This window comes from Ictalurus punctatus, chromosome 3 (genome assembly GCF_001660625.3).
Source record: "Ictalurus punctatus breed USDA103 chromosome 3, Coco_2.0, whole genome shotgun sequence".
NCBI classification, from domain to species: domain Eukaryota; kingdom Metazoa; phylum Chordata; class Actinopteri; order Siluriformes; family Ictaluridae; genus Ictalurus; species Ictalurus punctatus.
Window position 1 is genome coordinate 16,965,518 of NC_030418.2, and position 26,153 is coordinate 16,991,670.

At 39.3% G+C, this 26,153-nt stretch overlaps 3 protein-coding genes across 10 annotated transcripts in view; 1 reads left to right on the forward strand and 2 right to left on the reverse strand.

The window, feature by feature from the left end:
- Positions 1 to 5,158: 5,158 nt before the first annotated feature.
- Positions 5,159 to 8,174, reverse strand: fignl1 (fidgetin-like 1). Its single transcript, XM_017463673.3, has 2 exons — positions 8,017 to 8,174; positions 5,159 to 7,438 (listed from the first exon to the last, which is right to left on the reverse strand). Exon 2 carries the CDS (start codon positions 7,419 to 7,421, stop codon positions 5,421 to 5,423), a length of 2,001 nt encoding a protein of 666 aa, XP_017319162.1. The 5' UTR covers positions 7,422 to 7,438; positions 8,017 to 8,174; the 3' UTR covers positions 5,159 to 5,420.
- A 2,062-nt stretch (positions 8,175 to 10,236) lies between these two features.
- ttl (tubulin tyrosine ligase) lies at positions 10,237 to 18,064 on the forward strand. The gene is made up of 8 exons (XM_017463672.3): positions 10,237 to 11,448; positions 12,565 to 12,643; positions 12,890 to 13,122; positions 13,528 to 13,663; positions 13,780 to 14,049; positions 14,614 to 14,757; positions 15,267 to 15,443; positions 17,764 to 18,064. The coding sequence occupies exons 1-8, from the start codon at positions 11,274 to 11,276 to the stop codon at positions 17,783 to 17,785; spliced, it is 1,236 nt and encodes a 411-aa protein (XP_017319161.1). The 5' UTR covers positions 10,237 to 11,273; the 3' UTR covers positions 17,786 to 18,064.
- A 1,302-nt stretch (positions 18,065 to 19,366) lies between these two features.
- klc1a (kinesin light chain 1a) overlaps positions 19,367 to 26,153 on the reverse strand; it is a 28,947-nt gene continuing 22,160 nt past the window's right edge. For 3 of the 8 annotated variants that reach the window (XM_017463668.3, XM_017463661.3, XM_017463663.3), the window contains 3 exons: positions 25,853 to 25,983; positions 23,806 to 23,902; positions 19,367 to 20,981 (listed from right to left, as the gene is read on the reverse strand). In XM_017463668.3, the coding sequence (XP_017319157.1) occupies positions 20,916 to 20,981; positions 23,806 to 23,902; positions 25,853 to 25,983 (294 nt within the window). In that variant the 3' untranslated portion in view covers positions 19,367 to 20,915. The remainder of the gene's footprint in view (positions 20,982 to 23,805; positions 23,903 to 25,852; positions 25,984 to 26,153) is intronic. The other 5 variants (XM_017463666.3, XM_053679685.1, XM_017463669.3 and 2 more) reach the window with 3 other exon arrangements.

The window sequence follows — 26,153 nt, forward strand, 5'->3', positions numbered from 1 at the left end:
TATACCCAGGCATGCTTGATGGTACCAGAAGGGCTTGTTTAAGTGTTTCAGAAACTGCTGAACTCCTGGGACTTTCAGACAAAACAGTCTCTAGAGTTTACACAGAATGGTGGGAAAAACAAAACACATCCTCTGTGCAGAGTCTGCAGGCTGAATCACCTTGTTGATGAGAGAGAGGGGAATGACCAGACTGGCCTGAGCTGACAGGAAGTCTATAGTAACTCAAATAATCACTCATTTAAAACTGTGGTGAGCTGAAAAGCATCTCAGACATCAAACATTGAGGTGGATGGGCTACAACAGCAGAAGACAACATCAGGTTCCACTGCTGTCAGCCCAGAACAAGAATTTGAGACTATCATGGGCACCAACTCACCAAAACCGGACAGTTGAAGACTTGGGGGGGAAAAAAACTGTTGATTTTTTTTTCTAATCTTCAATTGTCTAGTTTGGAGGAAACTGTTCCCATGATAGTTTCATGGTTATTAGTGCTTATTACTATATCCTTCCTGGTTTAACCAAACTGGCCATTTTCCTCTGACCTCTCTTATTAGCAAGGCATTTCACACCGTTCTGTGCAAACTCTAGAGACTGTTGTGTGTGAAATTCCCAGGAGATCAGCAGTTTCTGAAACAAACTGAAACAAACCAACCTGGTATCAATGACCATGCCATGATCAGAGTCACAGAGATCCCACTTTTTCCTCATTCTGATGTTTGATGTGGCCATTAATGGAAGCTCTTGGCCTGTATCTGAATGATATTTTGCATTGTACTGCTGCCACGTGATTGGATGATTAGATAACTGCATGAATGAACCTGTGTATAGGTGTTCCTAATAAAGTGGATGGTGAGCGTATGAGTTCCATCAACTTGGCGCACCTGTTCTGTCAATAATGAACATCAGCTAGACCATGTCTGAGTGTGTGCACACTTGCTGTTCAAAAATGCGTTAGGACACCAGCTCTGTGCAGCACCACATACACACACACACACACACACACACACACACACACACACACACATCCAGATGGCGCTGGTGTGATTGGGTGGAAACGGGAAGCAGCTGTAGCCAGCGCAGTGTCCCCACGCTTCAGTGGGACCTAACGGTGGAGACAGCGCATTTGCATGAGAGGGATAATCTGGCCAGCACCCACCCCTGACTGTCTCAATCCAAGATCTCACTTCTCCTTTCAACCCAGACTAATGCTAGACTTCTTACTAAGCCCACACATCTACTTCACTTCCAACAAAACCTGAAATATGGTGAGCAACTGGCCAAAATGTTATTTCATTTGTGTTGCACAGTAATAATCACATAATAAAAGCATGTGGTGCCTCACTATATATATTTCAGGTATTCAAGTGATCTCCTTTTGTCTGTCAAGGAATAACTCAAGCGAGAAGGTTCGCCCATCTACAGAGGAATTCTGGGTATCTTGTCCTCACAGTCCAGCTGTGGTCTGCCCCTGCTGCGCTGACAGATTTCCATCAGTCCTCTGGGATATGCTCACTACTTGCACTGCTGGCTAGTTTTACAAAGTTCCAATACTGTAGCCAACCACATGACCCTGAAATATTCATTAACCAACTTGACAAAAAAGATGAAAAATAAATGAAGCACTTTTTTCATGGCCTTCCAGTTTTTCTAAGATTGTTTCATAAAATTTACATGACTGGTTCATTTCATGTGAGTACAGTCTATAATCAGTGTCACTCTGCTGAAGGCAAGGAGATCGGCTACACTTTTTCCAGCTCACCCTTTGAGACGTTTAAAAAAAACTTCAAGCTGATTTTAACGAACAAAGGCGTAAAATAAATAAATAAATAAAAATAATCACTTACCCAGTCGATCACCTATAGCCCATTTCAATACCTCAAAACATACAGACTGGCTCTTGTTACATGAACCTTAGGAGAAGATCAATGAAAAAAACAAACGAGTATGTTCGGAAATGAATGATTAGGTCTTTTAGGTTTACAGTTGAGCTAAATGTAGGAATGACATTTTACTTGTAATGCATTTATCTTTGTTGTTTTGGAGAAATATATCTTACGTAATCAAAGACAACATAATACCACAATGCTTATGAAATACTATCATTTAATTATGTTCCATTTAATCAAATCTTGATTTGCACATTTAAACACCCAAACTGTTTACTATATGTCTCAAGTTGAAACGTACAGCCACTTGTCATCTCATAATGACTATTCACTTCATGAATATTTCCAGAAATTCTTGTTAACCATGAATTACATCATATCTGTGGGCATTTCCTTTAGTAATCTCCTCTGGTAGAAGGTCAGACACATACCTAAGGATATTCCAAATATAAACCAGTAAATGTTCTCACACATAAAAACTCATTCAAAGTGAAACCGAATGGCTATGTGTATTTTAATGAGTTGAGGCAATTTATGTGTATGAATTTTAAGTGGTGGTTTGATGTATTTCGTTTACATAACATCATTGACATTAGAGAGTAGGAAGAGACAGGAGAAGTCTGGACTTCTTGTATGTCTCTTGATTTCAGGAACTACCCATACTAGTATAAATAGCTGGTTTTCCAAAAACCGAACATGCCTTACACACATGACATTTACATTCCAGTCTACATTCAGGAAATAAACTTAAAGTAAATAATGAAAGAGTACATTTTATTACTAAAACAAAAATATTTTTACTCAAAGATATTTGACACATAGTCGGATATCTCGGCTGAAATAAAAAACAAAACTCTGAATCATTAACTAAGACAAATAACAGGTCCTGCTTTTCCCACCACATGGAGCTTTAATCACCAGAAGAGCAGGCAGTAAATTAATTTACACAGTCCATTGCAGAAATTAAACAATTCTGCTGTTCTTAATTAGAACTGTCTAGGATGTCTTTAGAAGTGCTTGTGCAAACACCAATGGGCTAATAAGCAATGCAACATCCTCAGACATCTGTAACAGCTCAAATTCCCCATAATACCTTAAACAAAGAAAGGAAGCAGAAACACACAAATTTACTAGTAAATAACACTTCCTCTTAAACAGACTCCTTAACAAAACATTGACATGCCAATGCCAGGTGTAGGGACCCAATGCTCTGCATATTTGCGCGTTTTTCCTGATCTAACAAATTTGATTCCATTCCTGAAGTACGAGCTAATAATCTGTATCATGTGCGTTAGCCTAGGGAATCTGGTCCCGAAGACTAGGATAGGGAACCTGTAACCATAGAGGGCAAACAATAATGATTACTTCACCCTCATAACCACATCCACGATACAAAATCATTTTCTCTGATTTCCCAGATGCAGAGTCGGATGCATGGCCAAATCCAGAACAGGAAGAGCAGTGCAAGAGTTAGTCTGTGGGTAAGTCTTATCATGAGACCAGAATGCCTGCAACATTGCCCAACTTCCCTCATCAAATCCACATACAAGCAAAGAAAAGGGAGATTTAGCCTTGAGCTGAACAGCAATGAGAAATGCAAATGATGCCAGTGAGTGAAATAATTCAGTAAACATGAGAGGTTAAGAGGTCAACACTATGTTCACTGATTCTCACCGGTTCTCCTTTGGATAATGCGCTCTAGTGGAAACAACAGACAGAACTCCTTGTTCCCTTTTAGTAGGAACTTGGCACATTTCCTCTGTATTACCAAGAAAATGATGCAGCTAGATTTAACACTTTATATCAGTGGTTCTCAAAATGGAGCCTGGAGACCCCCATGGGTATGTAACGCACGGCCAGGCGATATGAGGATTACTAGTATAATTCCCTCTCAGAAACACAGCCTAACATGTCAATACCATGTCGTTGTCAGTAACTGTTCACCTAAATGGCAGTTGAACTGATAACGGTCAGTGCGTGTAGCTGTAAAGGAGGTGAACCTCTGTAAAGTGACTACTAGTGTAAGTGCTGTGACATCCAACTTTCATTTTAGAGCCTTGCAGATGAGCTGATGTACTACCTTATCAGAACCGACTGCAACTTCAATAATCTAGGTAACAGTTGGGGAACATTTCTAACCATTACATCTTAGCACCAGAGACTGTTTTCTCTCTGTTTTCTTTCTGTTTTCTCCGAACTCACAAATAACTAAAACAGTCCATGGTGTCATTACTCGGAATAATTAATCCTAGGGAAGTGTGATTTAGGATGATCTTCAATAACACTTCAGGAACAGACATCAAGTTGCACAACTGTTGACTTCCACATCATATACTGTTTAAAATTGTGCTAATGCATGGAGCATTCAGTGGACTCAATTTCATAATTCAGAAGGCTGAATGGTTGATGTAGGCTACTAGGGAGCAGCAATAAAACCTACTGAGAGTAATCCAGTGGAACAATTTGTGATCATTTCACACTGAATGAATGTAGAGCAGTCCTGCAATCAAAGAAGATGAAGTGTCTGGATTATAAAACACCTTAAATACACTCACTGGCCACTTTATTAGGAACACCACAGTAATACTGGGTACTCCTTCCGTTGCTATCAGAACAGCCAGTCAATTCTTGATTGCATGGACTCCACAAGGTTTTTGAGATTCTGGTCCATGTTGCCATGGCTACATCAAATAATTTCTGCAGATTTGTCAGCTGCATGTTCATGCTGTTCTCCCATTCTACCACATCCCATAGGTGCTCCAGTGGGTTCAGATCTGGTGATAGTTTTGGTGAGCCTGTGACTATTGATGCCTTACAGTCCTGTTCTTTGCTGACAGGAGTGGGGTCTGATGTGGGGTTCGATGTGTGGTGCTCTGAGATGATATTCTCACCACAAATGTAAAGAGTGGTAAATTGAGTAACCTTACACTTCCTGTCAGCTCAAATCAGTCTGGCCATTTTAATCTGAACTTTCTAATCAATCTAATCATATTTTTGCCTACAGAACTGCCACTCACTGGATGTTTTTGCTGTTGTTTTAGTTTTTGAGTAGTGTACCACTGAGAAACAGATATAATATTTAGGAGGAATAAAGCATAGTATGAATCTATGAATCTGACAAAAATATCTGACTATAAATTAGAATTCTTTAATATAAATTAAAGAAATTACTTGCACAGGGTTAAGTGGCACTTAAGATTCAAGGACTAAACCTAACACAAATTATGAGTGAGTTAATATTAATATTAGAAAGAAAAAAAACACAACACAAATACCAAAAAAAAAAATCTATTTATTTATTTTCCAGCATTTTCCAGCATCCAGGCCCAAATGAAAATGGTATTGAGTACCACTAAACTTGAATAAAATGGATAAAAAGGCTTTCAAAATCTAAATATAGACACTGCTTTCAGTCACCTGTTAAATTTACAACATTAAAGCAAACAGCACAGATCTTTCAGGCTTGTTACCATTCAATTCAGCACACAGAACTTTAACATTGAAAAAAATACACCACAAATAAAGACTTGGTGATTATCGACCACAGCCAAAAGTCTTGTTCCAGTCTTCATAGAGCTCAAGATCTTTGGTAGACACGCTGGGCCGTACAGTCTTAAGAGCCTCCTGGAAGTCACAGTAAAGTATAGGTCGCACCTGCTCGGGTTTGATGGTGGCAATGTCACTGAGCTGGATGCTGCGGATTGGGCCAAGTGCTGCTTCACGACACAGTTGTGTCATATCAGCCCCTGAAAAACCCTCTGTTTTTGACACCACTGTCTCAAGCTCATCATCTCCCAACTGGCTCTTCTCCCGAGACATTAGGTTGGTCACTATCTGCTGACGAGCAGCAGACTCTGGAAGGGGGATGTAGAGTCGTTTGGCCAGGCGACGCCGGGCTGCTTCATCAATCTCCTGTGGCCGATTGGTGGCCCCCACCACCAATATTCGATCATCAGAGGAGGTTGCAGCACCATCAAGCTGGACAAGAAACTCTGTTTTAATCCGGCGAGATGAGTCATGTTCTCCATCCGTGCGCTGAGAAAGCAAGGAGTCGATCTCATCGATAAAAATGACCGCTGGCTGATGGCACCGGGCAATGGCAAACAGGGCTCTAACCAGCTTCTCCCCTTCTCCCACCCACTTAGATGTGAGTGATGATGCACTAATGCTGAAAAACGTGGCACCAGACTGACAGGCTATGCACTTCCCTATGAGCGTTTTCCCAGTACCTGGAGGGCCAAACAAGAGAATCCCCTTAGGTGGACCTCTGAGACCTGTAAAAATATCAGGCCTGAGCATGGGCCACACTACAATTTCCTTAATGGTAGCTTTGGCAAACTCAAGTCCAGCAATATCCTCCCAAGCTACAGGTGGGCCATGGTCCATAATTTCACTCATAATCAGTTCAATAATTTTAGGTTCAAAGTTCTTTAGTCGTTCATCAATAATCTGAGCGTCTTGTGTTGGGTCATCCCTGGTGCTGCTTTCCTCCTCCTGCCTTGGCATTGGTGAGACAAATTTGGAGAAGGCCCCCCGTGACCTGTTTGCCCCCAGAGATTTTTTGGTTATTGTACCAACGGGAGCTGATGGACCTCTCTGACCCTGATGAGAATATTTTTTCTGCTGGTCAACAATAAGCTGCTCTCGTGCTGTTTTAAAGTTAGTGCCAGGAAGGTCCTCTCTTCTACGACTACTACCTCCACCTTCCTGACCTCCCTGTGGCAGGAATGAACTTCTGTTGCTTTCAGTTCCTGAACTGTACATATTCTTCCTCTTAGAGGGATTTGAAGAGGAGGAAAACACAGAATGGTAATGGCTTGCACTGGACATGCTTGTGCTAGCAAAACTTGAATGAGGAAAAGAGCCAGGGCTGGTAGGGGAATTACGAGTGTTATGAACCAAGAGTGGAGTTACCCCTGCTGGGGCTCTAGGGACATTATGTGCTGAAGTAAGACCAGTTTCTTTGCTTCTGGTCCTCTCTGCTGAACCACTGGCCAAGCTACCTGCTGTTCTCTCTACCACAGCACTGATATGACGCATAGGCCAGGGTGAAGGATGCTCAGGTTTACATCCACCAGCAGCACTAGACTCGATCATACCTTTGCCACAACTCTGACTGACTTCCCCACCAACAATAATGTCAGCATCTGCTGGATCCACAGAGACACTATTGTCATCCACCCTACTCTGCATCATACTCTGCACGCACGGCAGGCTGAACACATTTTCAACTGTTAATGCTGACTCCCATTTGTCGCTGTGGTTTCTCTGATTGCGGGCCAGGTGCAGGGCACAGTCGGCGTAGTTATTCAGCCCTGTGAGCTGGTCGTCTGAGTCCAGGACTGCAGCGTAGCGCTCGGTGTAGGTCCTGAACAGGCTGGCAGCTCCGGCTGGAGAGAGCTCGGCGCTCGCCCATGCATACTGAATGGACAGAATGTGCGCCCGATAAGCGTCGGCCGTCTGTTCAGGTGTAAATGTGCCAGACGAAATGTCAAAGGACCTCCTCTGCCACTCGTCCAGGTGTGCACTGCTCATGCCTGGCCTGCTTCAGTCTGTGTGAGGAGTGGCCACAGTTTCAGTTAAAACAGGATGCATTTAATTGAATGCCTTGCTATATTACTAGGGTTATTTTTAGCAATCAGGGCAGTAAATTATGATGACACTAGATATTCGTAAAAATAAATGGGGAGTGTCAGACATTCAGTTTCGGTTTTGCCTTAAGTCATCAGTTTAACTGACTTTGAGCTGAGCTATCCAAAAGGACATCACTTCCCATAATCATTTCCCACGGGTCACTACTTAAAGAAACAAACCGTTTTACTTTACACAAGGCTGTGTAAATCACCGAGGCTGAACATTAAATGCCCAACAATAAATAACCCAACTGTGAATTAAATATGAATTGATTGATTTGAAAAGCTGGCATAAACATTATTTTGACTTGAGCGTTTTAACTGCAAAAAACAAAGAAACAATTTATTTATTTTTAAAATCTGTCTTATTTTAAAAGGTCTGAGCAGCTCTGTGTTCATTAATACAGTAGTGGCTATATGGAGTTAGCTCAGTAGCTAAACAGCCTGGTTGGTCTGAATGAATAAATAGTGTTTTTGTTCCAGGCAAAACAACTTACCTCTGGCGTTATGAACTTCTTGTGTTATTAATTGAAATAATTTAGCAGCGTATAATAACTTATATCATCATACATCCAGATATAAAACTCTCACATAACCCTCAACTTTCCCGCCGCCTTCAGGACATTTTTTAAAACCCCACCTGTATTCAGACAAGACACATTATCTACGTCAGGACGACGTAAAAACACTGACCAATCCACGAACTGGGAGTATGTACTACTGGCCAATCAGGGTGCCGAAAGAGAAATATGCCGGGAAATGGTTGGGGGATAAAAACCACATCATGTACTTGCTGCTGAGACGGCCTTCTTGCTGATGCGGGCTTTATTAGGTTTCTGATGCCACCGTGTGGTAGAAAATGCTAATTGTATATGTAGGCAAGAGAATACAATTTAACTACAGTAACCACAAACCCCTGCGGTGCGCGTTGGGTTATTTTTGCCCATGTTTGTGGCTGCTGAGTCGCATCAATGTTGCCAAATCCCTCTTTATCTTGTAATTGGATAAAACTACTGGTGTCTGAGGTGATATGTATGTTCTGTATGTTGGGGGTTTTGCAAACATTTGAACAATTATGTATATATTAAAACGTCACCATTAAAAGCATTTTTACAAAATCTTACAAAATCATCTCAAACACGCATGTCAATGTAAATGTATACTCAGCACAAAAGAAACATCCTCTCACATTCAACTTCTTTTATTTCCAGCAAATTTCTTAACATGTTTAAATATTTGTATTAGCATAAAAAGATTGAACAACTGAACAAGTTTCTCAGACATTTGACGAACAGAAATGGAATGATGAGTCCCTGAACAAAGTCAGGGTCAATATTAAAAGTAACAGTCAGTATCTGGTGTGTCCTCCAGCTGCTTTAAGTACTAAAGTGTATCTCATCCTCATGGACTGCACCAGATTTGTCAGTTCTTGCTGTGAGATGTTACTCCACTCTTCCACCAAGGCATTTGCAAGTTCTCGATCACATCTGCGGGGACACATGATTACATTTAATTTTCCACTGCAAGGAGATCAGCTGTCCTTCCTGTCTCTCTGTAGCACTGTCTTAGGCGTCTTACATTACAGACATTGCAGTGTAATGCTCTGGCCACATCTGCAGTCCTCATGCATCCCTGCAGCAGGTCTATGGCATGTTCACGCAGGTGAGCAGGAACCCTAGACATCTTTGTTCTGGTGTTTTTCAGTCAGTAGAAAGGTTTCTTTAGTGTCCTAAGATTTTGTAACTGTGACCCTAATTGCCATATATATATATATATATATATATATATATATATATATATATATATATATATATATATATATATATATATAAATATGTATGTATGTATGTATGTATGTGTGTGTGTGTGTGTGTATGTATATATATATATATATATATATATATATATATATATATATATATATATATATATATATATGTATATGTATGTATGTATGTATATGTATGTATGTATGTATATGTATGTATGTATAATGACTATGTTCAGGGAGAAAGGGAGAAGGGTGGTGAAATCAACAGTTGGCGTTAGTGCAGTGTCCTGCCTTAAAGCAGTGCATGTCGAAAGTAGGGAAGCCCTAAGCGGCCATGCATTATTCATTTATTCTTTTTTTGTTTTCTCGTGATCTCAATTTAACAAAAGTTGTTTTCTCATGATGTCGACTTTTTCTGTGTACTTGACATCCAGCGTCCTGAAATCAATGTTGTTTTCGGTTACATGTCTGAAATAAGGTCTGTGGTTAACACAAGCTCAAAATACTACGACATCTAAAGCTTTTACGGTTGCTAACAAGTGGCTAAATGTGACTACAGAGGTTGTCGGGGACATTAAACGTCATCACGCCGAACAGGAAATCTCATCTACTACAGCCTCACTGTGTTTATACTCTCGCTCTTGCAACTCAAACTTCCCAACTTGTAGATTTATCAATTTATAGTATTTTCTAATTGTATTGTTTTTAAATAAAGATTGGAAGAGTTGACGGAAGCTTAGTGGTGGTGACGTTGAATTCATGCGACTGTTGTTCGTTTATAGCCTAACATTAGCTTTTTACTTCTGGCATTAGCTTTTTACTACTTTATTTAGGATCAAAATTAAAAAAAAAAAAAAAAATGTGTTCATTTGTGAAGATTATCTTGATGAATAAAACATGTAAGAATCATAAACTTTTGTTGGTCACAGAGTTTATTTTCTGCAATAATCCAAAAGTTAATGGAAAAAACCTGTTGGATTTTCGTCGAGGGAATTAGGGTGATGTTAACTTCCGGGGTGGTCTGCAAAAATTCCTCATCCCTGCAAGATTGCCGAGTTCCACATTAGTGTTTGACACTTGAGAAGGGGACACCCGTCTCTCTTAATGCGGAGTTAAAGTCCATCTCTACAGCGGGCAATTATTACATTTATGATGGCGAAGATGCCAACGTGCATGTAACACCAGCCCCATTCACAAAGCGCCAGATTTTCTCAGGATAAAATTACATCGCGAGAAAACAACTTTGTGTTATGTCAAGATCACGAGAAAACAACAAAGCAAAAATTAACAATGCCTGACCGCTTAGGGCTTCCGTATGAAAGGGAAGGTTCTGAGCTTTTGGTACTGGGTTACATGCTAATGACTGTTTGTTTTTGTGTCTCAGACTTGGCAACCCGCTCTGCACATCCTGACAGTTGAGATGGGATAAAGAAGTTCCGGTGATTTCTACACTGTTAAACGGGAACAGCAAATATATTCGACTAATACATGGAAGTTTCAAGTCTGGGATTTTATCTGACTTCAGAAATCGCATTTATACTTCGTATTGTATCTCAAACTGGTGGACAATCAGAGGAACCCTACATGAGTGTTAGCTAGCGTGCTAGCTATCCACCACATTAGCTTTAAATGCACGGCTAGGGCAGAGGAGAGGAGAGGAGTCGAGTCACCACACCCAGAGACAGCCAGGATGCACCGCTGCTAAAAACAGTCAACCGGAGAGAGCGTTTATTCACAATAAAACCGGTTTAATCAAGTCAGGCGTGTAGTTAGTTTACTACAAGTGCAAAAAAGTTTATTGTTTCTCCAAAGAAGCCATGAAACACCAGGGTCAGGATACTTTGCGGGGAGACAGATAACATTAGCTAGTGTTTTAGCTAGCGCGCTAAGTGTCCCGTGTGTGTGTGTGTGTGTGTAAGTAACAGTGTATAGTACACCGTTACTCTCAGTTTAGTGTGTGTGTGTGAGTTATAGCAGGTAGTTATGAGCAATCCTACACTCATGTACACGTTTGTTTTAAGAGATGACAACAGCAGCGTATATGCTGAAGTCTCCAGGATCCTCATCTCTACTGGAAAATGGAAACGACTGAAAAAGGACAATCCGAGGTTTAACTTGATGCTTGGAGAGCGGAACCGCCTTCCCTTTGGGCGCCTAGGTAAAGTTCGTGTGTGTGTGTGTGTGTTGAATGCTGGTGTTAAAAAGTACATTTTAAAAGCTCTTGCTTAAATTATTTGTCAACCCACTTTACTCACAAAATGAATTTCTTTATGTGAACCATGCTTTACTTGAGAAGTTGAAAAGTAAGCACATTATCCTGGACAGGGTCATAGAGGATCTGGAGTCTATATAAGGAACAGGAGCAGGACAGCGAGACACGAATACACCCTGTATGCGCCATGAGTCCATTGCAAGGCACCATGCACACATTCATTTACGCCTAAGCGGCAATTACGAGTCAACAGTCCACCTACTGGCATGTTTCAGGGAGCTGGAACATGCCAGAAGACACAGAGAGCCAAAAGTCACAGAAATGTCTAACATCATTTCTACGGATGCACCAATCCAAAATGTCAGAGCTCAGACTATCATGTGGTCAATTGGCTTTTACTGTCATCTCAATCATATACTGTACACCTGGTACAGTACACGGTGAGATGAAACACCGTTCCTCCGGGACCATGGTGCTATACAAATTGGAGACTTGCATGAGACTACATAAAGTGCATGTGGGCAAACAGTGCAAGATGGTACAAATTTACTAAAAGGAGGACAATATGCACTTCTGTTGCCAAGTAATTGCAATGGCAGTGTGATTTAAGGCATTTGCCTCCATGGTCTTTGTTGTCAGTCAACGTTCTAGACACTCATGGCATAAAGTGCATCAGTGGATTGCATCAGAAAACTGTCAGACCTGCTTCGATAACAATCCAGTATTTAATACTAGCCCTGATTTAATATCAGCCCTGATAATCACTAAAAGACTGGTGCATCAAATTATACTCGCTGCCAAAAAGGCCATATCTGTTTCATCACGTGTTACCATGATGCTCTCTGTCTTTAATGGTCTGTAAATATCCAGCATCTTGAGCTCCTTTCAACTCCGTTTGCATTAAACTGCCTTAACATTATGTTGCCTGTGATATTATCTTGTCCTACTCCGCAGCAGCAGAGGTTAATGACAAATGAATAATTCTTCAGCAAAATGGTGTTCAGAAGTTACACAAGTATGTACGGCCCTCGCAAAATTATTAGCACTGTATGTCTTTCACAGGCCATGAACCAGGACTGATGCAGCTGGTCAACTATTATAGAGGAGCAGACAAGCTGTGTCGCAAAGCATCTCTGGTCAAGTATGAATTCATTCTTCAGCTTTTATTTTAGAGTTATTTGATTCATTTTGTATAGACATCTGCATTTAATTCATTTGCACTATAAGCATGATAAAATATCTGAAAATGTATCTGCTGCTCTTGGTTTTTGATTTCTCTACAAACCTCTGTAAAGGTATATAAAAGGTACATTTCAAATACTTTTCACTGGACATCATCTTTTTATTTATTTATTTACTTACTTACTTACTTATTTTTAACCTGCAGGTTAATAAAGACTAGTCCAGAGCTGAAAGACTCCTGTAACTGGTTCCCTGAGTCATACACTATTTATCCAACCAACTTCAACACTCCTGTGGCTCCTGCCACCAATGGCATCAGCCACCTGAAGAACAACCCAAAGACGGATGAGCGTGAGGTCTTTCTTGCCTCTTATAACACCAAAAAGGAAAACGGGGAGGGAACCGTGTGGATTGCTAAATCATCTGCTGGAGCAAAAGGTGAGAACAAATCAAAAAGCCAATTAAGAGTTTGCACATAAAAACAAATGCAACTGGAGTGTCTTGAACCGTATTTATGGTATATTTTAAGCATCATGTGTTTCTTGGTGGGCCACAATACCACACTGGTGAATGTGTACCTGTTTTAACCCAATACTTTAACTTTCAAAATACTTGTCAATCCCAATAGGCATTGAATCAGATATGTTAGACCAGGGAGGAAATTAAACCGAGAGCTGTGACTCTTTTTAAAGATTTTCTTTTAAAATGTACCTGTGAACGTTTTACAACATATGTATCAGTTCATTCTTTCACTTAATAATAATAATAATAAGAAGAAGAAGAAGAATAATGGAGTAACAGTGTGAATCATTATTTAGTAATATCTTTTTGGGATTTTTTTAGGGGCTGGAATCTTGATATCTCAGGATGCAAACCAGTTGCTGGAGTTCATTGATAATCAAGGACAAGTTCATGTCATTCAGAAGTATCTGGAGCGACCCCTGCTGTTGGAACCGGGTCATCGCAAATTTGATATTAGGTAAGAAATGCAACCTCTTGGATTTAGTCTGTGTTAATTGTGGACTTCAAGCACAAAGCAGGTTAAAAAAAGCTCAGTGGTTTATAACGTGTGATGTTTTAATCCTCTGTGTTAAGGAGCTGGGTGCTCGTGGACCATCAGTACAACATCTACCTGTACCGTGAGGGAGTGCTGAGGACGTCCTCAGAGCCGTACAACAGCTCAGACCTGCAGGACATGACCAGCCACCTGACCAATCACTGCATCCAGAAGGAGCACTCGCAGAACTACGGCCGCTACGAGGAGGGCAATGAGATGTTCTTCGACGAGTTCAGACACTACCTGCTGAACGTTCACGACGTTTCCATGGAGACCTCCATCTTACCTCAGATCAAGCAGATAATAAGGTATGACTGGTAACTTACAGGCACTCATTAAAATCATCTCTGACTAAGAAAGCTTCATCTTCTATGAGTTACGAAATAATTCCTTACAGCTGCACAATATCCATTTTAATCATTATTGTACTATATTCACAATATGGATATAACAAAAGGCTGCCATCTGAACACCATAACAAATACACATTTTTATTGTGTGCTGTGAACATCCTGATCTAAGATGTTCCAGATGATCAAATATGCATATCTTAAAGCAGAGTGGTCACCAACCCTCATCCCTGGCGATCTACCTTCCTACAGGTGTCATCTCCAACCAAAATCTAACACACCTGTTTTAGTTGATTAAGAACTTCCTAAGGCAATGATTAGATGGTCAGGTGGGCACAATCATTTTAAGTGCACTACAGTTGGAGTAGCTGTACAATAGCAATAAAATCCTTTGCACGTAGTATGCAACGATAAATACCTGTAAGTTTTTGTACATGAAGTCCAATTGTTAAAGCTGTTCAAAACTCCTAATCCGTTACTGTTTTATTTAGTACATGGTATGTATCTCCCCTTATTTCACAGGAGCTGCCTTGTGTGTATTGAACCAGCGATCAGCACTAAGCACCTGTCCTACCAGAGCTTCCAGCTTTTCGGTTTCGACTTTATGCTGGACGAGAGCTTTAAAGTGTGGCTGATTGAGATCAACGGAGCACCTGCGTGTGCACAGTCAGTACCGTCGAGAAATTTTTGAGTATCTGCTCTCTTTATCAACTGTGAACTATTTCTATGCTTAATGTTGAGCCAACTGGATTCCCTTACAGTGTCGTACTGATCTCGTTGTACACTATATAGCCTAATATATGTGGACACCTTAGATTAGAATGGGATGGTCAACAAGTACATAAGGGTATGTTGGTCAGGAGTCCACATATTTTTGCCCATATGGTGTATGTCCACTAATTCCTCAGTATTCTGTAACCTCCTTTAAGTTTGATCAGCTGAGAACTTCTGTGCCATTGTGGAAACAATATTTTATCATTCTGAGAACAAAACTTCAAATCATTCCTTTACTTTGTCTAAAGGTTGTCGTGTGAAACTGATCTCCTTTAGAGTGCAGTTCCCTTTCTAAAATGTTCATCCTATTCGGTCTGTTGAAAAGAGTGCGTGAATCATGAGTAACATTGTTCACTTCTGTTGGCTGCATTGTGAAAAAGTTCTTCTCCTCTCGTTTTTAGGAAGCTCTACCCGGAGCTGTGCCAAGGCATCGTGGATGTAGCCATTTCCACCGTTTTCTCACTAAATGCCGACGCCCTGTCCTCCCCACCATTCTCCACTTCTCCTTCTCTCTCCTCCAGCTCCTGCTCTTCACCTAAACTCCGAGCACCACAACACTTTGGCCCATTCATCAAACTGTAAGCACGATACTGCGTTCTTAAAAAAAAAATCCACTTATATCCTTCTCTTTCTGTCTGTCTGGACTTCTGATCGGAAGGTCGTGAGTTCATATCCCAGCACTACCAAGCTTCCACTGCTGGGCCCTTGAGCAAGGCCCTTAACCCTCAATTGCTCAGTTGTTTAAATGTAAGTTGCTCTGGATAAGGCATGCTCAATATGTTTCTCCTCACATCTCTGGTATGATCTCAGACTTTTTTTTTGTGTTAGATGTGGGCTGTATATCCTGACTGGATGACGATACCAGGGATTCAGTTCTCTACACAAACATAATCACAAGAATATAGTCATTAGAAAACACAAGCATAGTCTCAGCAGTTTCAGTAAGATTCCTCTGGGAACCTTGTGATAAAATAGGACATTTATGGAATTGAATTCCTGTGACTTTAGTGCCTTACATTCCCATAGACACATTCCCCATAAAACCCCAAGCAGAATTTTCTTGAAACAAAATGCAATGTATACATATTGAAAATTCAGTTATAAATCAGTTGCAGTTTTTGTTATGGGCTTTAAAGAGAGGTAGTTTTAGCCTCGGTCGCTATTGTTCAGTATTTTTAAGTGTCTGTACATCCCATTAGAAATCAAAAGCATCTTATTGCTCCTATAGTACTTTCTATAGGCTTTGATACTTTACATTAATCTCTCTTTAGGTTCGGAAAGTGTTATTTATGGTGACGAGGCATGTCAGGAAAGCATTGATGTTTTGTAAGTTTGGTCTTTGTTGTGTGTGTGTGTGTGTGTGTGTGTGTGTGTGTATAGCTGTACATCTTAGATATACTGTATTTATCTTCAAGCATGATCAGACACGGCATTAATAACTCCAGTACAAAAATCCACACCTTTACATACTGTTATCTGTTTCACTGCCCAAAACTGATTTTTCAGTACAATGGACTTTGTAGTACAAAGTCCAGCACAGCAGGTGACTAATCACCACATTTTTTTGTTTTGTTTTTTTCTCTCATATTTTAAAAGGTTTATCAATCATTTTTAAATTCTACCTCCATAGTAATGCAGTTTTTTCCACACAATCATATCACTTCCTAGTTCACTAAAGCTCAATAAAAACATTTTATTTGCGAATACAGTGCATGTTACAGTGCATGTTCAATTAAATGCATGCAAAATGCTGTTTTATATGAAATAAACATCTAGGAACATTTTCCCTATGCTTAACATTTCGAGACCTATTCAGAATTAAATATTCATGTTTGGCCTAAATGTGTGTTTTTATAAACTCCCCTTGCTTTTGGTTAGATCTTCATTGTTCTTTCTTTTTATTTTGTCTTTTGAATCTTTTTTTTTTTTCTTTTGAATCTTCTTTTCCCTCAGTCACTTTGACAGCCATTATGTGTGTATTTTGGATGTGTCTTGGGTATTTGTTTACAATGAATGGCTGTTCGTGATTCAGCTGTGTTCTGTGTAAATGATCAGACACAATCCTCACTGAACCTTAAACATGGTTTAGCTGCAGCAGTATGTCAAATGAGAGTCTTTTATTTCATGAGAATTGCTTGATGGAAAGCCTGTGACGTGACCCCAGCCATGCTGCAGTAGGAGTGCTTATGTAATGGTAGATCCTAAAAAGGACTTATGAATTTTTTTGTGTAGTGTATGTGTAATAAACATTTCATGAAGAAAAGCAAGCCTCATATAGTATGTAAACATTTAGTTGCTACAGTCGTCATATTCGTATTGGATCACTACATATTTTGGTGAAAATGTATAAATACTTTACAGAACAGTATTATTTTCAGTCATCAGTTTAAGGCTTTCCCTTTTTAAAATAAATAAATAAATAAAATCCTGATTTAGCTGAAAGAGAGAGGGTGCCTTATTAAACATAATTTTGAAATGTTCTAAAAAGACAATGAGTGTTTTTGTTGTTGTTAGTCACTTTTATTCTGTCTTTTTATTTATTGTAATGTACACTTTGCGAACTAGACACTTTGCAATAGTCTTTTTGACTTGATTTATATATTTATGTATTATGTTTGATGTGTATATAACAATCGAGAAATAAACTTCCTGCCCACCCCAAGCTGAGCTAAAGTCTTTCAATATTTCATCAATTCTAACTAAAGAGAATTGAATTGCTTTCTATCTTTTGTTATTTTGAACATTTTCTGTTCTGTAAAGATCTCTAGTATTTGTAGAATTTTTAAGCCTGAAATCGGGGGAAATTCACTCTTATTCTTTATTTTATTAGTCATTTAAGAAATTTTACATTGGTCTGAACTGTATTTATCCATCTGCTTTGTATCTTGTTCCCCTTAGTAATGAAAAGGTCATGTTCTGACCTCGTGCCTCTGAGATCCACAGTAAAGCTGTAAACCCCTGATTTGTGCTCAGCATGTAAACCCAGCTGTCACCAGAAAAGGTCATCTGGTCTTCTACTTTCACTCCTGAATGTTTCCTACAGTTAGCTGTAAAGGAAACCTATTAAATGTATTTTAGTAAATAGCAACACCATACTGTGTTTATGATTTCTGTGTCTGTTTTCTATTTTTGTAATGTTTTGTGCATGGTATGTGTGATGGCTATGTTGGTCATGTCAAATAAATTGAGTTGGGGTTGTTTTTTTTTCCAAATTTTTAATTTGTTACAGCAAATAAATAAACAATGTAAATTTGAAACAAATTCAAGAGAGAAGACAATCAATCACATTTCTATTTCGCTGGGTCCACCTTCACAAAGCTAAAGACTTCACAATGTTATGTTCAAATAGATAAATGGACCGTAGCAGGCCTATGACATTAAAATGCAGGCAGTCGGTCAGTGGTTTGGCTGTGTAACGCTATAATCACAAGCCCTAGATGTATTGCTGTAAATATGAAGATTTATTAAAATTCAGTAATATCGCACACTTAATTGGTCTAATGGACCATAGAGCAAACAAAAAAGAAAGCAATTATTAATAAAACAAAACCTGCCCCTGCAGGAATTACAGTCCATAATTTATTAGCTAACTCCCCAAAACAATCCATCCTTACTCTTTAATTAATTGACCTGCTCATTACTAATTTAGAAAAAAAACATTCTCAGATATACCACAAAGGGATGCCCTATTAAGCCATAATAGCCTGTTTGTGTTGCGCTCATTTTTGATGTAAAGCTCCATTTACGAGCCGCACTTTATTACTCAAATATGTTTAATGCCAAAGTAATTTTACCCATGTGAGAAACCCCAACTAAACCTCAGATTAATAACCATCTTTAACTAATGGCTGATTGAGATCAACAGACAGGCCTTCAGCTCAAAGTGATTCAGGAGAGATTTTATGTTTATTCAGGTGTTTGCAATTTTACCACCACACAGCAGTCACAGAACTTCAAACCATTGTGACAGACGAGGCAGGTGGAAATGTCTAGCCAACACTGCAGGTAGAATAATGAAAGGAGGAACTTAAACCCCCCAAACACTCCCTGATTATGCCATAGGTCAAATAGTAGCTCAAAAGGCCTTAAACTTTGGGCTTGTGAGATTTCAATGGCGCAGAATCATTTAACAACAATTTAAAACATAAATAAGAAACCATTTAATGCTTGAGAGATGAAATACTGTGATGAATGAAGTTTTTTGGAGCTACATGCCACCTAACATTCTGGAATCCACTATATGACCCTACCACATATAATTATACTGTATTAATAACCCTTCAAATAGGATTGTATCAACATCTACACTATTTAAAAGCTGATCAACAGCCTTTTTTTTTTTTAAATCACACTGGCTGACAACCAGTCATTTCAGTCTTCAAAATGAATGGCGTTCATCCCGTGACTGCATTAAAAACGCACACAAAAAAAACTAGATACACACACGTAACAGCACCCATAACTCAAATAAGCAGAAGGATATATCAGATACGTACAACAGTGAAGATAGATTCATATTTAATCACAAATTTATTAACAAAGACACCAAGCCAAGCAGCTTTTGTCAGTAGAATGTCATATATAAGGTCAAACAGAACAAACACACAAAGCAGCTACAATATTGCACTTTGTCAGAATGCAGAGAAGCAGCCCAATGCAGAGAACATACATGCAGTTTATAACAAACCTGCATGAACTTTATTCATTTTCCTCATGGTTGCTTGTGGAGTTGAACCTTGCCTTCAGTGGTCCATTTTTATTCTTAAAAAAGTGGTTCATTCTTTGGATAAAAGGACTGAGATTTATTTATACCATTAAATCATAAAGAGTAATTGACTTACCAAACAGTAAACCATCTCCATCATTAATTAGAGACCTGATCTGGTCACTCTCAGGTCATGTAACCTACTTCATGACTGTTCATAGATACAAATTTACAGTGCACATACAGATGTTTATTATAACTGATTTTAGCTCTTCCTCAGTTGATGAAAAGAGGCAGTACACATTTCTTCAATAATCCTTTTCAAAAATATTTTGTCTTGTTCAGATATATGACCAATATGAGAAGTTAAATAGAACCAGTCCTTCAACTCACCTACATCAATCTGTATAACTTTATATTAAAAAAAAAAAAAAAAAATTGTAACAGATAAAGAAGTAAAAAATTGTCAGATGACAACTGTAAGAAAAGGCTGGTAACCTTTTCTCCATGAGACCAGTGAAGTGCAGTTTTCCTTGGTTTCTTAAACCTTTGATCCACATTCTTAATTATGGACATTTGAAAGAAAAACATCCAACAGGACCATTTAAGGCTTCTTGAGTAAGCTGATACAACAACTGGGAAAAAAAATAATCTAATGCCATAGTAAAACATTACAGAATGTAAACAGAGACCTTAAAACAGGTGTGGTTCATAATTTACCACAACAAAATTTATTAAAAATAAATTAGTCCAGTAAAAGCCTGACAAAGTTATGAAGATGAACATCTAATGTTACTGAAAATGAATTGGGTAGAAAACAAATAGGAATAAAGCATATTTACTACAACTATACACACACATTCAAATCACACAGTTAGATGTTGCCATATCCTTCACACACATTAGACAACAAGATGACAAAAAATGATCAAATAAAAGGACATACAGAGCATTAATCATTGGGTTGAAAGTGCCATAAATGTATAAATCCCTAACCTGAGCCCGAATAATGTGCCAAGTTCAATTTTATTTCACAAATCAAAATGCATTTCAGTACACACACTTCTGGGTTTGGGAGTGGGTTGAGAATGCATGATTGTTAGTTGCACTTAATCAGCAGTTGATCGTATAATTTCTAGTGTTGTCCGAAGACATTACACAAGCAAATTTGTTTACTTAGTTCTGGAAAGTAAAGGCAAGTAAACGTAAACATCTGTAAAGGGTTTCCTGTGTTTATTTAAAAAAAAAAAAAAAAAAAAAAGGTTGGGAGAAGGGTGTAGAAGTTGCCTCAGTCTGTGCCCTCACTGAACCCTCTCGACTTCATCAGCACGTGCTATGCAGAGCTTCAATGCGCTAGGTCAGTGTGACTGGCACTCAGATCCCGACTCTTCCTCAGACGATTATTTCGCTCCTATCCATGATAAAGGAGTGAAGAGAAAAATGGAGAGTTCAAACTGGTAAATCCTGATATACTCTAATTAATACCATTAAGACCATTACAAATCATTGCGAATCTCCTACATATTTACAGTTGAGGCCAAAGATATTCAATCACCTCACTTTTCAGCTTTAATTAATCACAACAGAACTGCAATGGGTCAAATGTTTACATGCACCAAGTTCTTAAAATCTCTTTAAACAGTCCGAAACATTCCAGAAAGTAATGCAAATCTTCTTATTGCCCAATAGCACACTTAGGAATTAACTGGGAGTGTACCTGTGTCTGTAAAAGGGCCTGCATTGAGAGACAGTGCATGTTTGCCCTTGATAGCACAGGAAAATCCAAACAACTCAACCAAGACCATAGAATCAAAAAAAGTGGACCTCCAAATCCGATTCCTCCTAAAGAGCAAGTTACAAACAGCAGATGGTACCACAAACATCTGTTTAAACAATTGTATGCAAATCTGTTTAAACAATTGTATGCAAATATACAAATTGTAGATTCACACAGACACGGCCTCGTTCAGGAAAGAGTCACAAATTAACTCCCAGGCTTGAACGAACTTTTGTCCAAATGGTTCAACTGAACAAGATAAAGGCACTGGTGAAGGAGTTGGAGTTGGCATCAGGTACCAAAATATGTACATCCACCATTAGGAGAGTTGTACATCACCATGGACTGAAAGGCTGTAATGTAAAGCAGAAGCCTCTACTCTAAGACCAGCATAAAATTTACAGAAAGTTTGCAGGTGATTACCAGCTTCTGAGCCTACAAACTACAAACCTGACTGATTTACACCAGCTGTGTCAGGAGGAATGGGCAAAAGTTCTGCAAAATATTCTAAGGGTAGCCTTCCACAAGCTTCTAAGTGGTTACGTTCAAGCAATTAAAAGGCAATGCCACTAAATACTAACAAAGTGTATGTAAACTGTTGACCCACTGAAAATTCATCCATCCATCCATCCATCCATCCATCCATCCCGCTTTTCATACACAGAGTCGCGGGGAGCATGGAGACTATCCCAGGGAACTCAGGGCACAAGGCGGGGGACATCCTGGACGGGGTGCCAACCCATCACAGAGCACAATTGCACTCACACTACGGACAATTTAGAGATGCCAATCAGCCTACAGCACATGTCTTTGGACCGAAAATCTGATATAATAAAAAGCATCTTAAATAAATCTGTGTCTTTTTGGAGATAAAAGATACCCTAATTGAGGAAACATTGGCATACAATCACTATGGCATACTCAAAGACATTCAAAGTACATCTTTCACATCTCTACACAATTCGTGTTGCCATAGACTCTGTGGCAACACGAATTGTGTAGAGATGTGAAAGATGTACTTTGAATGTCTTTAGCCTCAGTGTATGTAAACCTTTGGCCTCAACTTTACCATTAATTTTCAGTTTCAGAACATTTATAGTTCAATGAATCAAGACTACTGTATAACAGAGACACCAAATGACACCATAAAGCCACGCTTACAGTCCGACTGGCATGGAGAGAAGGTTTCTAAAATGAGAATACATACCAAAGTTCTCAGGCTCATCACAAATCTGTATGAGAACAGTTTAGTTATTTCAGTAATGAGACACTGAAATGTGTTTTCAGCGGCATCTCACACCCACACAGGAAATCTGACTAGACTAGTCTTAGCCAAAGTGCTTTCCAAATATCGAACTTCGGTTGCATACAGAGACTCAGATGTTGCACAAAGTGGACCATGTTGTATCATAGTTCAGATCTCAAGATTTCAGACATTTAAGAAGCCTTTATTTTGTCACATATACATTACAGCACAGTGGAAATCCCCCACCCCCCCCCACCCCCCGCACCCCCCGCCCCCCGCACCCCCCGCCCCCCCCGCCCCCCACCTATCCCAGCTTGTTAGGAAGCAGGGGTCAGAGCACAGGGTCAGTCATGATACAGCACCTCTAGAGCACATAGGGTTTACGGCTTTGCTCACATTTGACTTTCATATGAAGGATGAAGACCCACCTCTTCCTGAAAAAAATTATGACCATTACTTTGCTGAACTAATTCTTATGTAACGGGATTGTAGTATCCTTAGACAATGGAAGTATTCATAGGCCTATTTGGACTAATGTAAGGGTATGTATTTCCATAGAGACTGTCTGTTTGATAAGATTGTCTGCTAAATGCTGTAAATGTACTTGCAAGATAAGGATATTCAAGAAATTGTTTCTAAGGATATTTTAGGGCCATCGAATATTAAGACTCCTAAAAGGTTGTGCTATTTAATGCAATATTTGATAGGTTTGTGATGTTACTGCTCAGAAAATTCAGTTCCATGCAAAAATAAACACAAACACCACATCTCTTAAAACATTTCCATATTTTGAGTTGGACAAGAATAAGTAATATCTCAATGTTTTGGAGTAAAATTATTTGAACGATTATAAATCGTTATCCCTATGTGGCACTCATATCTTTGAATATTAATTTATTCAGTTGGTTGATTAACAAGGTACTAGAAGAAGTTACCATTGGTGGATTCAGTCATCAGTGTCACTCCTATAGGTTATTTTAGGGTTACTGTGGAAATTAGTAGACACAATGTGATATGAGCTGTTAGTATCTGATGGCGTTCGTGTTGTTATACACATAACCAATTAATAAACAAAGTTACGCTGCAGTTTGCCACGCTGGCCTCACTTGGTACCAATGAAAAGTGTGAGAGAAATACAGACATGAAGTCAGGGAAAAAAGTTTAATACACAATGAATGAAAGAGTAAGGGCGCAAAAGAGAGAGATTCTTACTTTGAAGAGTTCGCCCACAGGTTTGTCCGGTACGTTGAGAACCCCCAGAGAGCTGGCCCTCTTCATGCTGCTTCCGAGAGAGCCACATGCAAGCACACTGTCAGTCAGGTCAAAGGGCAGGGGTGAGGGGGTGTGTGTGTGTGGAGCGTATGGATGGCTGTGAGGCACGGCTGTGCGTTTGTTAACCGTATTAATGCAAGTCACACACAGGTTAGGGTCACTCTACAAAACAATGTGATAGGTCTATTAAAATGAACACAATGAAGCAAGCAGTACTGTGTATGGAGCGTTATTCATATACTGACACAATGCCGAAGGACGGGTGTTTACTCGCTTAGGGTTAGAGCACACATCGGACACCAATGACCTTCTCACAACTATTACACCGTTCGACCTCATCTAAACATATTTACGTTCACACCACTGCATAGAGGCTTTGTCTTTTAGCTTAGCAATGCTGCAGAGCCACTGGGTAACTCCCTAACTGGTATAATAATGCAGCCATGGGTACACTGGCACCGAAAGAGCACTCCAAATAAGAGACAGATACAATCAGAACCACAAAAAGAGCTCTGAACTGGAGCTGAAACGACAGGAGAAGAAGAATGTGTGGGAGAATTCAAGAAAGACAAACTGAAATTTACAGCATGGCAAGTAGAGGAATAGAAGAAGAGAATCAAAAGCCAGGGTGAGCAGAAAACATGAAACTAAAGAAGGAGTGAGAACGTGAGATAAAATGGAGTAAGCAAGCATGCTGTAGACACTGGATTTGCATGGAAACGTTTATTCAAATAAACAGTATAACAGAAAGCACTTTACATACCAAAAGGAAACCATGCAGACAAAATGAAAACAAACAGTAAGACAAATAAAAAAAATAATAATTAAAAAAAAAAGGGTAAAAACAATTATTTAAAAATAAATTAAAACATAATGAGAGTGCAAAAAATTAACTAAAAAAGGAAACAGGTTTTTTTTTTCCCTGGGTGACCATACTGTACGGCACACATATGCACAAAAACACTTAGATTCATTACTCTGGGTGGAATTATGGTCCTCCGGAAAGAAAAAAAAAAACCCTCATACATTATTCAGAGGCTGCTTCCTTTTTCAGTTTAATAAATAAACACCAGAATGTTACAGAGTGAAAGGCTGACATTAGCATTAAGTTAGTGACATTTTGGCATATCATGTTATCACTTGTATGAGAGACAGATGTAACAGGACACATGAGAGCATCAGCCAGCAAGCTAGTCTTTCAGTATAATGCACTGGAAACAGTTTTCCATTTTCTGTATACCCAGGATATACAAGTCAAGCAAGTCAACCCTTTCATCCATTAAGAGTGTTTAGTAGAGCAGGAGACAGAGCCAGAGATGGTAATGTATACATGCTTTAAAATGTAAAGCTTTGTTCATTTTTACATCCACCCAGTTTTGTTCTGTCACAGTTCCCTGAAGTTGTAATTTGTTCTTTGTGGCCTACAAAAACACAGCTTTTTCATAAATTACAGTATAAAGCATGTGCTGTTTACTCATACCATATAGCATTTCTACTCATCTGTACAAGTCTGTATAAGTCTCCAGGATTATTTGTTTTTCTATTTTTCCTTGACTCAATCACATTCCCAACGCCGTCCTCATAAAACTCTAGTCCCATGACACATTTGTAATAAACTTCATTTAATTCCCTGAAATCCTCTGCTTCATTTCATTCATTTCCACTACATTTAGTTCTATTGACATCTTACAACACTATTTTGGTTCCCTTCACTTCCTTGGTCCCTGGCCATTCAATACTCCCCAACATGTTCGTACTCCCTTTCAGTTTAAAGTCAAGTAGGGGGGTCAACTGCTGCATCCACAAACTAGCCCCCAGCAGGGTTTAGTAAAAACCTTATAGTCTCAACCTATTACACTTGTTTCACAACAACGCACCAGTCAATATCAGTGTTTTGTCCTACCCAGGGTCAGGTCCGTAGCTGGGTAGTTTGGGGTGTTGGGAGGTGAAAAGTCTGAGAGGGAAGTGGGGTAGTACTGATAGTTACCCAGGATTCTTGGGTTCGTTTTCTCGTGAGCCGCCTCCTTTGAGCTTGCGGACGAGTTTCTCACTGCTACGGCGAATTGAGGCTCGGAGTTTACTGAAGGAGCCGCTGCGCTTTAATGAGCCCGAGCCATCCTGCAGACAGAGAGGCTTCAGTGTTACACACACACAAAAAAAAACAACAACTCACATTTACCACAAAGCAGTGCAGAAGTCTGTCAAACACATGGAGAATCATTTCAACAATTACTATGCTGCTTAATCATTTCTTAAACTGTACTGAATTTCTGATAATCATGCTGTGT

Coding starts and splice junctions, on each gene's coding strand:
- fignl1 (XM_017463673.3), bottom strand. CDS start 7,421: ATGAGCAGTGCACACCTGGACGAGTGGCAGAGGAGGTCCTTTGACATT.
- ttl (XM_017463672.3), top strand. CDS start 11,274: ATGAGCAATCCTACACTCATGTACACGTTTGTTTTAAGAGATGACAAC. Junction 13,664..13,779: donor CATCGCAAATTTGATATTAG/GTAAGAAATGCA, acceptor CTCTGTGTTAAG/GAGCTGGGTGCTCGTGGACC. Junction 15,444..17,763: donor TTTGGCCCATTCATCAAACT/GTAAGCACGATA, acceptor TGTTCCCCTTAG/TAATGAAAAGGTCATGTTCT.